The 15,666-nt window shown below is 52.3% G+C and overlaps 1 protein-coding gene across 1 annotated transcript; it reads left to right on the forward strand.

Moving 5' to 3' along the window:
• The first annotated feature begins 4,016 nt into the window (after nucleotides 1-4,016).
• Nucleotides 4,017-12,514, forward strand: KPNA7 (karyopherin subunit alpha 7). The gene is made up of 10 exons (XM_076350733.1): nucleotides 4,017-4,082; nucleotides 4,762-4,899; nucleotides 5,465-5,550; nucleotides 6,923-7,191; nucleotides 7,697-7,779; nucleotides 8,993-9,256; nucleotides 9,618-9,851; nucleotides 10,207-10,389; nucleotides 11,116-11,265; nucleotides 12,338-12,514. The coding sequence occupies exons 1-10, from the start codon at nucleotides 4,017-4,019 to the stop codon at nucleotides 12,416-12,418; spliced, it is 1,554 nt and encodes a 517-aa protein (XP_076206848.1). The 3' UTR covers nucleotides 12,419-12,514.
• The last annotated feature ends 3,152 nt before the right edge of the window (nucleotides 12,515-15,666 follow it).

Consider the following 15,666-nt stretch of genomic DNA (forward strand, 5'->3'; position numbering starts at 1 on the left):
TAACACTGGTGTGTTCAAATCTGCCACCAGTCACAGCCTAAGTAACCTGCGGTGCCTGGTGGGAGCACAGGGCGAAGGGTGGCAGGGTGGAGAGAGCAGCCACAAAGAAAACCTGTAAACTGGAACCGCAGCTTTTCATACCTGTCACGATGTGGATTTTCAGCTTGAGCACACAAGGCTGAGCTCAGGAGACACTGTCATGTAGATTTAGGGTTTTATCTCCTTTCCTTTCCATTAGCTGTGATACCCTCTTTTTATGCTGAAAACCAAAACCTTTTTTTTCCCCCAGCGGTTGTTCCCTTTCCCGTTCGGCAAATATCGATCTGCCCCTGTCCTCGGCACGGGTTGAAACCAGCCCCGCTCATCCTCTGCCTGCTCGTGGGGCCGAGCGCTCGGCGGTGCCACCTGCCATGCCATCAGTGACTGAAGCGAAGGCCGAGGAGGGGGGGTTGCTAATCAATTTGCACGTGTTTTTCTCTCCCCATCCTCTCCCTCCCTGCGCTGGCAGTGACAGAGGGCTGAACAGGACGGGTCTGATTGCGCTTGGCAGGTGGAGAGGGAATGAAAAGGGCAGAGAGGGAAAGAGCAGCCCAGGATAACGATAAACTTCTTGCAGCCTTGTTGCACGTTCCTATCCTGCAGCACCTTGAGCTCTCCAGGCAGAGGAGCAAATGCTGGGGGCTGGCCTGTGCAGGAGGCTGCCCCCACTTATCTTGGAGCATGATTTTAAGCCAATTTAATTAAATTGCTTGGAAAGGTTGCGAGGACTCATCTGTTTCAGCTTGAGCCAGGCCTGTTTTGATTTAGCGTTGGCTGATTAGGAATTAGCTGAAATAAACCGCTCGGAAAACAAAATTAGAGGGTGCACACTAACTTTTGCACCAGATTAAGTTGCATTAAAAAGCAATTGAAATGTAATTTTCCTGTCTCAAGCAGCCAAGAAACAAGATAATGCAACCGGTGGCACTTGAAGCTTAAAAATACAGCATCTAGGATTAGCACAACTGGCTTTTTAATGCCCACAAACACCACATTTATCTGAAGGTCTTCTCTCAACACACACCCCACCACCACCTTCTGCACAAAGCTTCGTACAACTTCTTTCATTCGCCTTGAAAGGCAGAACTGGTATGACCCCGGGATTTGAATCCATGACTTAAAGCAGCCTGGGTATTGCATAGCGTATTTCCATAGGTATTTCCATGCTGGAAATAGCCACACAGTGAACTAGTCGTTCCCCGTAACTCAAATAATTTATTTTGAAATGGCTCCCGCGTACGCGGCTGGCAGGGTACGAAGGCCCAGGCTGTGCTCCTGGGGTGCCGAGGGTGCAGACCCCGGTGGTGGGTGCTGCTCCCATCTGCCTCCCACCACCACCTCGCTCCCACCTTCCTGCAGCGAGCCCAGGCGCCCGCTCTGAATTACTGTGCTCCCCATCTCCCTCGCAGAAAAAGATGTCAAGTAATTTAAAATCGGGTTTTAATTAAATATTTTAATAGCTGCTTTCCCCACACATTTGGCAAACACTGCTCCTCCTCTCCCCATCGGCTGGACCAGGCTGGCACCTCTGCACACACAGAGGTGTACGGAGTGGGGTTTACAGGGCTTTGCTAAAAAGGGTGATGGCTCGGAGGGCTTGCAAAACCCAGATGCCTTCAGCACTTCGGAGTCCCCAAAACTGCCCGCAGTGCTGTAGCCAAGCCCCGCTGCGAGTGGTTATTTTGAGGGCAGGGGTACTGTTGTCCCTGTTGGCTGGAGCGGTGGCACAGGCAGGAGGACAAGCTGTGCAAGCAGCCCGAGCATTGGCGTGTAACTGGTGTTAGGGCACCATAAATCCAAACGAACTCTTGATTAAAGCTGATCGAGACTGTGATAGGCACATAATGTAGAATGATAAGAGCTGCCCAGCAGCTCCTGGCCAAAATCTAAAGGACTCATGGAGATGATAGGTTCCTTCTGGGTTTCTCTCCATGCTACCTCCTGCCGCAGCCCCGCTGGGCTCCCACCTGCGCCAGCCAGCAGCTCAGCAGCACCTGCTGCTTCAAGTTTCTTAATCCTGTCTCATCCCGCTTGCAACCTCCGCTCGGCCGATTCCCCTCAGCTACCGCCTGGCTCCATGGTCCCGGTCCCCGCTAACCGAAGGCAGCTGCTCTCCTGGCCTGCATCACCACCTACAAGGACCTTCAAGCTACCCAGACAAAAAAGGGGCATCCCCAGACTGCCCATCCCCTGCACTCCCCCTCACCTGCGCAGCAAAGGGGAGGACCCAGACTGTCCCCCGTGTTACGGGACATTGTGCAGGTGCAGGCTGGCATCTCCCACGAAGGGTCTGGCCACAGACAAGGCCAAAGTGGGCAAAGCATAAATGTATGGAGGAGGTGGGGGGGGATGAGCGGGGTGGCCCAGGCAGGAGGGCCGCTCATGAGCAAAGGCATCACCATCAGTCCTCCTCCAGGTGCATCCAGGTGGCCGTGGCAAGGGAGCAGCTGGAGATAATGGGAGGCTGTCCTGGGAAGGGCCAATCATGGGGGGGAACCAGGGGGTACGTGGCTCCATGGGGGCAATAAAAGAGGCAGTCTGAGAGTGATGGGGTATGAGAGAGAGTTGGGTGAGTGGTTTTCCTTGTTTTTGGAGTGCTCAGTGGCTGGTTGTTCCCTTCTACCCTGTGATGAGTATGGGGCTGTGCTGGGTCTCCTGCTCGGCTGGTGTCAGCGTGTGGGTTGTGGCCTATCTCTGCTGACGTGGGGCTGAAGGAAGCTCCCTCAAAAGAAGAGGTCTTTTGGGGTGTTACTGCGGTCCCCTGTTGGAGGGGAAACAGGGGAAGGGAGGCTGAAGCAGTTCTTGAGGTTTGAGCGTAGGGCTTAAAGGCTGTGGGCTACAATTGGCTTGAGCCAAGAGGTGGCTCATCCTGGCCCCTCTGTGAGCTGGGGGAGGTCTGCAACTTGGTGGCTGGCTGCTGTGCTGGGGTAAGGAGCTGCTGGTATCTGGCCTTGATTGCTGGGACAGGAAACAGGGAGAGAGAGAGAGAGGACCAAAAAAACAACCCTGCCAAAACCCTTAAACTTGATTAAAGATGGAATAAGGGGAGCTCTTAGAGGCTGATCTGAGCTGCAGGTGTTGGCTGTAAGCCTGGAAGGAAGGTGAAGATGCATCACTTCTGTGTGATCTGCACCTGAGTGTGTTTATGCACAACCTGGCTTTAGGGGGCCCTTGCTGGTGTCTGGCTGCTCTGAAAACACCTCTGCTTTTGCTGGATGGAAGCTTTGCTTTTTCTGACAAAAACTGTCTGAAGGCCTGCTCTTGGTCGTATTTGTGTTTATGTCTGTGGCTCTTACTAGGGGAGGCTTAGAAATTATTTTTACCTGTCCCTATTCAATGTTTTTCACCTGGCAATCCTTACTAGTGGCTGGGTTTCCAGGAGAACTCTTTGCTTAGTTGAACTTTGTCGCTTCGTGCCACTGCATGTGACCTTGTGTCTCTCCTGTTGGGGGGCCCTGGTGTAGGAAGCCAAGCTGGGCTGTGTGGTGGGCTAAGAGAGTAGACTTGGATGTGGCTACTTGTCCTTAAATCAGACCTTAAGCTGATGCTTTTGGAGGCAAGAGGCTTGTGCCAGGCTTGGGCTGTGTGTTTAAGTAAACCTAAAGGCCTGGGATGGGAACTGGAGGAAGGTGGTGGTACTGTAACTGTGAGAAGTGGTGTGTCCAGCTTCCTCAGGGGATTACAGCAGCTGTAATTCTTGTAGCCTGGTGTTAAGTGGTAGTTTGTGCTTGCATTTAGTTTGGCTCAGCTGCAGTGTGTGAGGATCCTACTGAGCTCTGCTTAGGGCAGGGGACCTTCAGCATCTCCCTTCCTGGGGTGGGGGGGAGAAAATGTGTGGCACAGGCTGCTGGTGGGGGGGTGGGGGTCCCAGACCCCTCTGTGGATGTTGCTGTGCAGTTGTGACCTGACCCTGCTCTGTCCTGAACCCCAAAAGCACGTGAAGGCTTTCAGCTGGCACCTCTCTCAAACCTGCCAAGATGCCAGTCGTGAGCAAGCATAGTGAGCGGTTGAGGAAGTTCAAGAACAAGGGCAAGGACGCAGCTGTAAGTACCCGCCTGTGCCATCCCCTTCGGACAACGGCAGAGCCCGCTGGAGGTTTGCCTGTTGGCAGAAGCTGATGTAAAGGCTTCTGAAGGGCAGCTGGCCCCAAATCTACCTGTATGGGGTAGCAAAGGTGGTGGTGGGGAATGGCTCTGCCAGCAGGGACGCTCAGTTAGCTTTTGAGATGTGGCGTGGTGCTGGCTGGGCTGTGAGGAGTGTGGTGGCACAGGCAAGGGGGACGTGAGTTTTGGGTGGGTGAAGGTGCTGGGGGAGGGAGATGGTCTTGCCCCTCCTGCCGAGCTCTCCGCAGCAGTTATCCCTGCGGAGAGGGGGCTGGTATGGGGTGTCAGACCACAGGATCTGTCAGCTTGCTTTAAGCCAGTAGAGGAGATGAGAGTTTGCCTTTCAGGTTCAGCAAATCGACTCTTAAAAACAGTCACTGGTTGCTGGTTCATCCAGCAGCCCATGTCCTTGGGAGGCACTAAGGGAGAGGCTTTATTCTGTCCCATCTCCTGTGTAACTCTCTAAGCCATGGCAAGGAGCTGCCCGAGAGCAGATGCTGGCTCTCTGCCTTCCTCACTGAGGAAACTTGGGGCAAAGGGTTACAGAGCTGAGATGGGCTCCTTGGGGAATTGGGTGATGCAGACACCGGTGGGGTGGTGCTTTTCTCCTCCCCTCCAGGCCCTGCGGAGACAGAGAGTGGAGGTGAACATCGAGCTGCGAAAGGCTAAGAAGGATGAGCAGATCCTGAAGCGCAGGAGTATTTCATTCAGTTTGATGGATGAGAGTCTCTCTCTGGGAGAAGAGAAAAGAAATGAGGTGAGCACTGGGTGCTCTGCACCCAGGCAGGATCGGTGCTGCAGCACATGGCTTGTGCAGTAGGTCTCATCTACTACTTGGACCGCTACCAAGTCCAGTTCAGGTGACCTGGGTTAAATAGCCAGTGCCATTCCTGATCACCGTGCCTCGTGTTGGGGAGTGGTTTAGACTGCCTAGCCCTTCTTCTGTGTTGTTTTGCCTGGAGATGATGTCCCGTGTGGCTTCCCTCGATGGCAGGTAGAACTGGCTGGGGCTCCAGCTCGCTGGGAGCTGGCGAAGCTCCTGTCTGGCTCCTTGCACAGTGAGGGGTAATTACTGAGCTCGTAGGCCCATTACGGTGTGTCTGTGACTCTTTCCATTCTTGATTATAAGGATTAGTTGCCTCGAAGGCTTTTGTGGATTTGCTTCCTCTGCCTCATCTCGAAACTGCATTGCATAAAGAATAGACATTGCTTAGATACGAAGTGGTGACTGACTTGGGTCTAGACAGCTGATTGACTGTGGAGATTAAACCGGAGGGAGTCCTGGCTTGCCATCTGACTTTGAATCATTCCCTGTGACATAGGTTATTCAGCTGTCCTTGGAGGAAATCGTTGAAGCTGTGAATGGGAGCAACACTGAGCTGCAGCTGCAGGCTACGCAGGCCACCAGGTATGCTGCCCGGCTGCTCTGTGCTGGGAGGGAGGTGGCTGAGGGAGCTGCGGTGGGTCCTGTCAGCAGAAGGCATTTCTTCCTGTTTGAAGAGCTTTCTGAAGATGTGACAAAGGGGGAAGGAGCCTGGTGACCAAACTGCTCTGAGGAACCTCAGCTGGTGCCTGTTTTGAGCCCTGTGTGTCTTGCTTGGCTCCATCAGTCCTGGGCAGTGCCTGTGGCAGGGACCTGTGTGGCTGGACCCAGCCAAAGGGGTTGGCTGTGGCTCCTGGAGCTGACCCCCCTCACTGTGCTGGGGCAGGGACCATGTTGGATCCCACCAGCTGATGTAGTGGTTGGGAAGAAACCAAGTGCCAAAGGCTTGAGCAGCGCAAGGGCTGGAGAGCCTGGCTCTGTAAGGGCCACTACTGAGCAGGGCTGTCCCCACCTGGGTTGTGGTAGGAGGGATCACAGGGTGCCATCATCACCCAGCTGGCAGCAGGGATGTCTTCTGAGGGTCCGGGAGAGGCTACATTGCTGCTGGTGCTTCCTTAGCTGGCTTGAGCTGCCACATCGGTGATCTGCCTGTGTGCCAGGGGACCAGTACTGTTCCCAATGGCTGTGAGGACATCTGCTCATGGTGAGCAGATCAAAAGCTTTGCTCCCAAAGTGTTAACTGGAGGCTGGCCGGAGCAGACCCTTCCTAAAGGGACAAGTCATGACTAGGTCCCCTAATCTGCTGTGCAGCACGGAGCTGGCTTTCTGCTGCCCACACCTCCATGAACCAGGCTGGGAAGCAGATCTGGCTGAAAGTGTTTCTTCTTCTGTCTGTCTTTGACTTGATCGGTGCCCTGATCCAACCTCCCAGGCAGCTCCACGTGCTTCTGTGCCAGTGTGAGGCATGAAACAGCAGTGGGGAGTTGGTGATTCTGGGTTTTAGCTGGAAAAACAGTCTGAAACCTCACTTTAAACATGAGCTCTGGTCTGTGTGGGGTTGGCCAGCGCTCCTGAGCTGGGGAGCGGCAGAGGCAGGCTTGCAGGCTGTAAAAGAACAAATTGCAGATAGTGATTTTTTTTTTCACTGTCTCAAAGTCCTGCAAGGTGGGGAGCATGGAATAATGTTGTCATGGTCCCAAAGGGATGTGTGAAGTACTGCATTCTAACAGACACCCTGTTGTTGCTTCAGCATCTTCTTAGATGGGTCTTCTGCAGAAGTCTCTCCCTAGCAACTCCTCTGCTAGGGGATTTGCTGATGTGGGATGCTGAACTAGCATCTCTTGCAGGTGCTGCTTCCCTCGCAAGCCACAACCTTGTACGTGGCTACAGGGTTATGGTCTGTCATGGCACCACGCAGGGCTTCTCATGGCAGGCTGTGCGGTGTCCTCTCTTGCAGGAGAATGCTGTCCAGGCAGAAGGACCCCCCTATTAATCAGATCCTGGAGCTGGGGATCATCCCCAGACTGGTTGAATTCCTGACCCATGCTGACAATGCTCCTCTGCAGTTTGAAGCAGCCTGGGCACTGACTAACATTGCCTCCGGCACCTCTGACCACACCAAGGCGGTGGTGGAGGGAGGTGCCATCCCAGCCTTCATCTCCCTCCTGTCCTCCCAGCACATGCACATCAGCGAGCAGTCTGTGTGGGCACTGGGCAACATCGCAGGTAAGCAGAGGTCTCCAAGCCTGGGGGCATGCAGATGGTCACTGCCCAAGCCGATGCTGGGGAGCTAAAAATATTGATGTTCCTCAAGATAGCCTTGTCTCCCTGCAGCTTTGTCTCCAAGCTGCTGCCCCTGTTGAAACTCTTAACCCTTCAGTCCCTTCATGTGGCCTGGCAGCCTTTGAGAGACCCTGTGTTGGTTCTACAAGAGGATTTTGGCCAAAGCCAAGTGCATGACTCCATCCTGCTGGGATGGTCTAACCCACTAGTGTTGCCAGTAGGGAGAATAGAATGGGTCATGTCTGGTTAGCCTGCCACAAACTAGCCACGATGGCACTCCAGTCTACCTGGTAAATCCTCTCCACCTGACAGTACTTAATGGTGTGTGGCTGGTGAGTGAGCCCAGTCATCCAGCCCTGGTGGGTGCCTGAAGGTTTGATTGCTATTTGATGTTGACTGTCTTGTGACTTGGGCAGATGCAGTAAACAACCCTTTTTCATCTGTGCAGGTGATGGTCCTCTATACAGAGATGCTCTTATCAATTGCAATGTGATTCCTCCCTTGCTGGCTCTGGTGTCACCTGTAACTCCAGTAAATAACCTCCATTTTCTTGACTTAACAGCTCTTAATCACTTGGGTAATGGGTGAATGGTGGTCCATCATCTGCCTTATAAACAACAAGCTGTTTGTATAATTGAATGAGACCCTGTCCTAAACTGTGTTTAGTGACCCTGCCTCTCGGCTATATACAAAGCTGGGGGTGCCAAGCAGATAGTCTTCAAGTCGATGTGATGTCTTCTAGTCTTAGCTTTCCTATCCAGCTTTGACCATATCAAGCTAGGAGTAAGATGAAACTGGTGCAAGGTAAACTCGCATATGCGTGTGGAAGGGCTGAACTTGCCCTTCAAGCTTCTTCCTGCTGCTTTTTGGGTAGCTCTAAACTGCTGGATTTGTGGCTTATCTCTGCCTTTCTGCAATGGTGCCTGCCCTGCTGCTTTCTCGGTCTCTGGGGGAGAAGGGCCTTTTCAGAGAAGCATCAGGTGGACTGAGAAGCTCTCAGGGGCTGTAACAGTGGTACTGATGCCTCCAGGTGTCCCACCCTGGGTGTGGTGGAAGCCGTATGCTTTCTGTAGGCATAGCTATGGCCTTTCAGGCTGGTGTTAAGAAAACACCCTCTAGGCCTTCTGTGAGTTTATATTGCAAGATTTAAAAAAAAAAAAACACCAAACAAACCAACCCCCAACTCTTCTGGCTGCTCGGTTCCTAGCCCAACTCACCCTCGCCTCTTGGGGAGCCCTGGGGAAGAAACATGACAAAACACCGGTTCATATATACACACACCTTGGTAGCTACGATGCTTTGAACGCAGCTCCAGTGCTCTCCTGGGAGCATCCTTACTGGGATGAACTGTCCAGATGACACAGCTTAAATCCTCGAGGTGCCCTACTCTAGAACAATGAGCTGCTAACATTAAAAAAACAAATTCCTGATTTTGTCCAATGAATGCTCTGTAATTTGTCCAAGGACCCAGCAAATAAGCTGTTTGGTGCCTTTTTTTTAGTCATCACAGCTTGTCACACCACCAGAGCTGAAGTAATTGGAACTTAATACTGGGGAGGGAGAGGGTGAATCTACTGTCTTAGTCACTTACCTGTTTCATCTCCCTTCTTCAAATAAGCCTCAGCCCTTAAGGCTGCTTCTGGCCACTGGATAACATCTCTGAGCTGTAGGGACCAGAAGCAGGGTGCTACCTCTTCCTCATTTGTTACTGCCGTGAGGATCTTACACCTCCCTTGTGTTTCAGGTTGGGTTCCTGAGGAACATCACATGGACACTATCAAACCTCTGTAGGAACAAGAACCCCTACCCTCCCCTGGATGCGGTGAAAAAGGTGCTGCCAGTCCTCATCTGCCTCATGGAACATGAGGACAAGGACATAATTTCTGACTCCTGTTGGGCTGTTTCCTATCTGACCGATGGCTCCAACGATCGCATCCAAATTGTGGTGGATACAGGGATTCTCCCAAGGCTGGTGGAACTCATGGCCAGCCCGGAGTTGATCATTATGGTAGGAAACAGTTGGCAATCTCCAGCCTCTGGTCTCTTAATGTAGGAACATGTGAGGAAAGAGAAGGCATGTCTGCTTACTATATGTGGCTTGTGTGGTCTGCCATCTCCTCAGACTGCAGTATTGATTGCTTGTCAAGCCACTGCTCTGTTCCAGCGTGCTGTGGCTGGCAGACTGGATAGAAACTGTAAAGCTGCTTAGAGCAAAATAGGAGGGTGATAGGTCTGTAAATACAACAGTAATCACCCATGATGCTTTCCTTATTTGAAGGATCAAGCACTTAGTGAGGGATCTTGCTGGGCTTTCTGGCATGTACCCCTTGAGGTCAGGATTCTCCTCATCTCCTTTAACCTCTGTCTAGACTCCAGCTCTCCGTGCCATTGGGAATGTAGTCACAGGGACTGATGAGCAGACCCAGGCAGCTATCGATGCTGGCGTCTTGGCTGTCCTGCCCTGTCTCCTGCGACATGCAAAGCCAACAGTACAGAAGGAAGCCGCGTGGACGCTCAGTAACATTGCAGCAGGGCCTTGCCAGCAGATCCAACAACTCATCACCTCTGGGTTATTGCCACCTCTGGTGGAGCTGCTCGATAAGGTAAGGGTGCAGTGCTGCACATAGCTGCTGCAGAAGCAATGCTGAGGTTCATGAGGTCCGTGATGCCTCATTTGTGAAGCACTCAGCATGTGCCTGAGAGCCAGCTGAGCAGTCTGTTTCAAAGCTGTTGAGATCCTTGGAACAGTCCTTGGCGCTCAGACTTGACAGTACACCTGCATGAAAGTGTGGCTTGGAGCTGCTCTGGCAGCTCTGCCAGGTGTCCCCCCATCACTCAAAGTGCTGGGGAAGGTGGGTCAGTCCAAACTGAATACAAGGGAAATGGCTGTCCTCACCTCACGCTGATCTTCGAGGGATGCTAAAGCTTGGGAGTGCCTTCACTGTGCTGCTCTTCCAGGGGGACTTCAAGGCTCAGAAGGAGGCTGTGTGGGCAGTGGCCAACTTCACAACAGGAGGCACTGTGGAGCAAGTGGTGGAGCTTGTTCAGTCTGGGGTCCTCAAACCTCTGCTCAACCTGCTCTTGGCCAAAGACAGCAAAACTATCCTGGTCATCCTGGATACCATTTCAAATCTCTTCCTGGTAAGATCTCCTACTATTTCTTGCGTTCCTTCCCTAAGAGAGCAGCAAGGTGTGAGCCCTTGTGTGGCTAGAACAGCTCCTCCTACAGCAGCTACTTATCTTACAGGAGTAAGAGTTAGACTTCGTGTTGTCTAACTTTGTCCTTGGATACTCTTGGGTTGTCCAAAGGGCTCGACAAGATTAAGATCCCAAAGTGTTCCTCTTCGCCTCCTGTGACTTTAGTCTCCTTCTGGAAAGGAAAAGAGGTTATGCGTTAATCCCCAAGCTGCACAGAGGTGAAGGTCTTGCAGAAATACAACTGCAGAGAAATCAAGTGGTCCTGGGGGCGTTTCAGCTCAGCTCCCTGCCAGCTGATGTCTACATGCCTCTCCCTTGAAAGCCTGTTTCTTGTAGCACCTTTGAACCAGTGAAACGGCTTTTGCAAATGAAATAGCGGGTGGCAGGTCGCACCTTCTGCTTCTCACTGTGTGGATGTAACTGGGTAGAGTTTGGCTAGCTTGTTTGGTTGGCAATCAAGCCACTGTGCAGTGATCCCGGCAGGGACTGATGTTTCATGTGCATAGTAGCCACATCCCTGGGATCTCTGCTAAACACAAATCGGGTAGGGACTGTAAATGCAGGACTGTGGTCACTTGACCTGTAGATCAGGGCCTTACAGTAAAGACCATCTCAGACCTGTTACTGATGTGAGGTTATGTTTGCCTGCTTGGTTATCTGATGTCATAGGCAGCTGAGAAGCTGGGAGAGACAGAAAGGTTGTGTCTGCTGGTGGAAGAGCTTGGTGGTCTGGAGAAAATTGAAGCCTTGCAAACCCATGACAACAACATGGTCTACCGAGCTGCCCTGAGTATCATAGAGAAATACTTTTCTGGTGAGGTATGTGAGCTCTTGCTGTTTCTCATCTGAAAACATGAAGCTATTACACAGTGGAATGAAGCACAGACTTTAAGGGTGCTGAAATAGGTTTCTGGAAGAGACCTCTGCATGACTAGAGTAGTCCTTGCAGCTTGTTCCAGTTGCTTTTAAAGGTCTGTAAAAGCTCTGAGTTGTCAGCCTATGAGTTGCACAACAGATACGGATGCCTTGATAGCATCTTGCTGCTGGAATTTAAACTGGCATCAGCTGGAGTTACTGCAGTTGCTGATATGAATACCAAATGCGGAGAATTTTCCTCCTTTGGAGCTGAGCTAGCTTGTCGCTATGAATGGAAGCCTCCTACTTGCTGATAACCGTGCTCAGGTTGCGTTTGGATTACTTGACCCTTCTCATGCTAATGAACTTATGGAAAAAGAGGATAGGACACCAGCTAGCAGTTGCAAGAGTGCCATGACTGTCAGATGCCATGATTAGTCCTAGCCTTAGTCTCGCAGATGGGGAAACATCAGGGAAGAGGCTTAGCGGTTTGGCAGATCCCAGAGCTGAGGCTCGGTCTAGATGTGAACTGCAGCAGCAGGGAGCAAATGTCTGTGTTAGTTCTCTGCCCAGAACAGGGTCTGCGGGATGTCCCTGCAAGAGGGTGTGGAGGAAGCTCTCCTACGCACTGGCACCTGCCTGAGGGGCTGGATGCCAGAGGGAACATCTCTCCAAAGTAGTCCTGGCTTGTTGCTGTTCCAAGCAGGCTATTTAATTTGAGTGAGTTTTGCCACCCCAGCCACTCTTTTCTTCTGCCCCTGGTGTCAGCGCCTGTAGACTTGGCTGCTGTTTGTGTGTGAGATGCAGGGACGCTGCAGCTTCAGTGTGCTGTGAGGAACAGGAGGACTTGGTCTGGTCTCCAAGGGTCCTATTAGAGTCAAGCTGATCTTAACAGCTTGTTACAGCAGCAGAATTTTCTTAAAACAAGAATAAAACAGTAAGCTGCTGTAAAAAGCTTTAGGCAAACTCTGGTGCAAAAAGCTTAGGTTTATTAAGATGCAGAACCTTTAACTGGTGGCTATCAATTTCCTCCTAGGAAAATCCAGATCTGCAGCCTGGGACTGGCCAAGATGGACTATATGATTTCTCAGTGGAGAAGCAAGACTTCAACTTCTGAAGACAAACATTACACAGCTCTGAGCTGGTGGGTGGAGGTGTCTTGGTGTAGAACTCAGACATCCAAACCAAGAGGAGCAAAGATGCTGAGTCTTTTTACTTTTGAAACTTGTCAATAAATTGCACTTCTGGCTTTGTACTTCTTGCCTTTGATTTTTTTTTTTCCCCTCATAAGCTGCTGTTGCAAACACTATAGACTTTTTTCCATAGTGTCTTAAGGCCCTGCAGAAATATATTTGAGCCCCTGGGCATGTCTTCTGGGTGGAAGGCGCAGCTGGAAGCTTTCTGCTAACTGCATTAAGCTGCTGGAGAGCAGGGTGTTACCACCAGAACCAACTGGGTCTCAGTGCTTGTGCTGAAACTTCTAGGCTTGACTTGGAGTGGCTGAAGCAGCTCTAAAAAGCTATTCAAAGAGGTGTTTCACCCTTCTGCAGGTAAAACCAGCTCCATGTGAGAGGAGATCCTTCTGGCAGAGAAGGAAATCGGCCAGGAGAAGGTGGGTCACTCACCCCTGTGTGTGCTACTGCACATGGAAGTATCGGGCTCTGGACACAGGAGCACGTGCTGGTCCTTTGGCAGCAAGGCTGTGTCAGAGGCAGCTATTGCCGTGGGAGCTAATTTGCCTCCCACTGCAGCTTCCCAGATGCTATCGGCTAGCCTGGAGCCCATTGATCTGGCTCTGCCTAGAGCTGCCCTTCAGTAGGGAGGACCTGTATTTCAGGTTTCCATTGCGTGTCGCTGCCCCTTGCTGAGAGGAATCCTCCCTCTCTCCAAGCCCTCGAACTTTGGTGTCTAGCTGCAGGCTGAGCAGAAGGTGAGGATGGAGTTGATGTGGCTCTTGAGTCCAGCTTGCAGCAAGCTCTGGTGCCCTGCGTCCATCCCTGCAGCTGTATGTACCGCTCTGCTAGCGGATGCATTGCACAAACATTATGTGCTGCAGGTTTATAATGAGCTGCTGGACGCTGCTCCATCCTTGTAGTGTTGATGGGTTGTGGAAGGTTCTGCTAGACCCTTCAATCCCCAGGCGTTGAAGCTATCTCAAGGGCTTTGCTCCATGTGAGATGGGGCTGGCAGCTTCCTCCTCCCTGCTCTGGCAGGTTTGACTCTTCAAAATAATCCTGGGTGAGTTCAGGGCTTTGCTTCCTCAGATGCAGTGGGCGGTGATGTGACAGATAAACTTAATCTGAAGAGAAAATCTTCTCTCCAGGAAGCAGGATCTCTTCTACGCTGGATTTGTTCACCAGAGGATTTATGCATTTCTCCTCTGGGCCACCTGGGAAAAAAGGGAGTTGGGTAGCTAAAGCCTGGATGTGCTGTGCCCTGCAAGGAGGTGTGCAGCCCTGATCGTGTGTGCTATGCTGGATATCACTTATTTAATATTAAAATGCTGGAGCTGATGAATTGCAAAGTGCTTCTTGGGTTTTCTTTCTTGAATCCAAAGCTATGTACTTAAAACTGTGATAAAGCAATGCCTGAACATGCGGCTGAAACAAGCGCCTGTGAAAATCCTTTGTTTGCACCCATGGGTTAACACAAAGGGCTCCGGCTCAGCTGCGAGCGCCTTCTCATAGCATGCTGCTGCTGACAAGGCTGATAGGGCATCTGGAAATGGTCGGATTTCACCAGGTAAAATGAATCTGAGGCAGGTGCTTCCTCAGTGTAAATGGAGATGCGGACCGGAGCTGGGGTCCGCGTGGCCGCCGTGACTTTGGACTGTGGTCCAGCGTGGGATAGCCCGTGTGGCTTTTCCCGCTGTCAGGCAGGGCTGTCCCTTACGGGCGCTTGGGCAGCGGGGTTGCTGTTTGCTGATGCTCTGCTGACTTAAAGCAAACTAAAAAGAGAAAGGGCAGGGCTATTTGACTTTTTTCCTTCTTTCCTGCATGTGCGGGAGATGAGCCTGCGGGAGATGGTGTTACGCAGAGCCGTGGGGCCAAAACTGCTCGCTTCCACCGGTGCATCCTTAAGCTGCAATAAAATAGTGTCCCTGTAGCCCTGACTGCGATGGAGAGGAAAACATGCCCCTTTTCTTAAGAGTATCGGTATGTGTCTGCTGTCCTGTGCCGCAGGGCAGGCAAAGTGGAGGAGGTGTTTGGGGAGGCACCGCCGCTGTTGTCCCACGGCGGCTGGAGAACTGGGACCGGTGCCTGCCGGAACGGCGAGGCTGCTGGGCTGTACCTGCCTGTTGCTGCACCGTGGGCGTGCGAGTGACCTACAGGCATCTGCTTGCCTGGTTAATCGGAGCTGCTCTCCTCTGATCGCTGCCGGCCCCGGCTCTCCTGCCCGGAGCGCAGGCAGCAGCTGCCGTGGCAATTTTGGCTTCGGTGCTCTGCTCCGGGGGGTTGGAGCCACCCGTTTCTCCCCACAGGATGGGATGGGGTAGCTGCGGAGACAAGGGGTCCATGGGGACCAGCGAGGGTGAGATGCTGCCGTGTCGCTTCCCCACCGCTTACCCAGAGCAGCTCAACCTCCCTCTAGAGATGCACCAAAAAAGTAGTTTTTCTAATTAAAGCATCCTCCGTCCTGGCCCCAGAGGAGCATGGCGATGGCTGCTCAGTCCCCACGTCGCTAGAGAGCTGGAAAAGGCGCTGCCAGTGCCCGTGGTGGCTGTTTGCCACAAATTAGGACCCAATTAATTTAAGCATACGAAGCAGGGTCTCTTCTAAAGTATTTCTACGCCTAATTGTTCGTTTCCTACTGCTATGGGTGCACCCTGCAGCCTCCCCATGCACCGTGCAGACTCGTTACCTGGGTCTGGCTTTGCAGGAGCGGGTGGAAGGTGGCTGTTCCTGAGGCTGCACAACCCGGGGCCTGCAGGAGCCGGTTCGGGGAGCTACGTGAGCTGAAAACCAAAGATCGGTGAGAAGGAAGAGGAGGTGGGAGAAATGGTTTTGGGCAAGTTCGGCTGGGCAGGAGGCGGGGGTCTGCCCGGGGCGGGCAGCATCCCGGTGCGGGGATCCAGCCAGGTTAGTGCTGCGGGGCAGGGGAAAGCTGGGGAGGGGGATTTTAAGGAAGAATTTGGATGGTGAAAAGCAATGCCCAAGCTTCCAGGTCTGCTGCTGCACCTGATGCTTGGCCGTAAATCACCGAGGCTTTCTCCTCTTCCCCATCGCTGTTTTGCTTTCTCCCTGGAATTTATGGGGAAAGGCTTTTTCCTCCTCTTGCCCCTGGGTAAGGGGTGGGCAGAACAAAGAAATAAAAGCGAGGGTTTAAAATGGAAGATCGCCTCTGCTCAGCACGGCGGCAGCACCT

Source organism: Aptenodytes patagonicus, chromosome 13 (genome assembly GCF_965638725.1).
Source record: "Aptenodytes patagonicus chromosome 13, bAptPat1.pri.cur, whole genome shotgun sequence".
In the NCBI taxonomy this organism is placed as follows: Eukaryota; Metazoa; Chordata; class Aves; order Sphenisciformes; family Spheniscidae; genus Aptenodytes; species Aptenodytes patagonicus.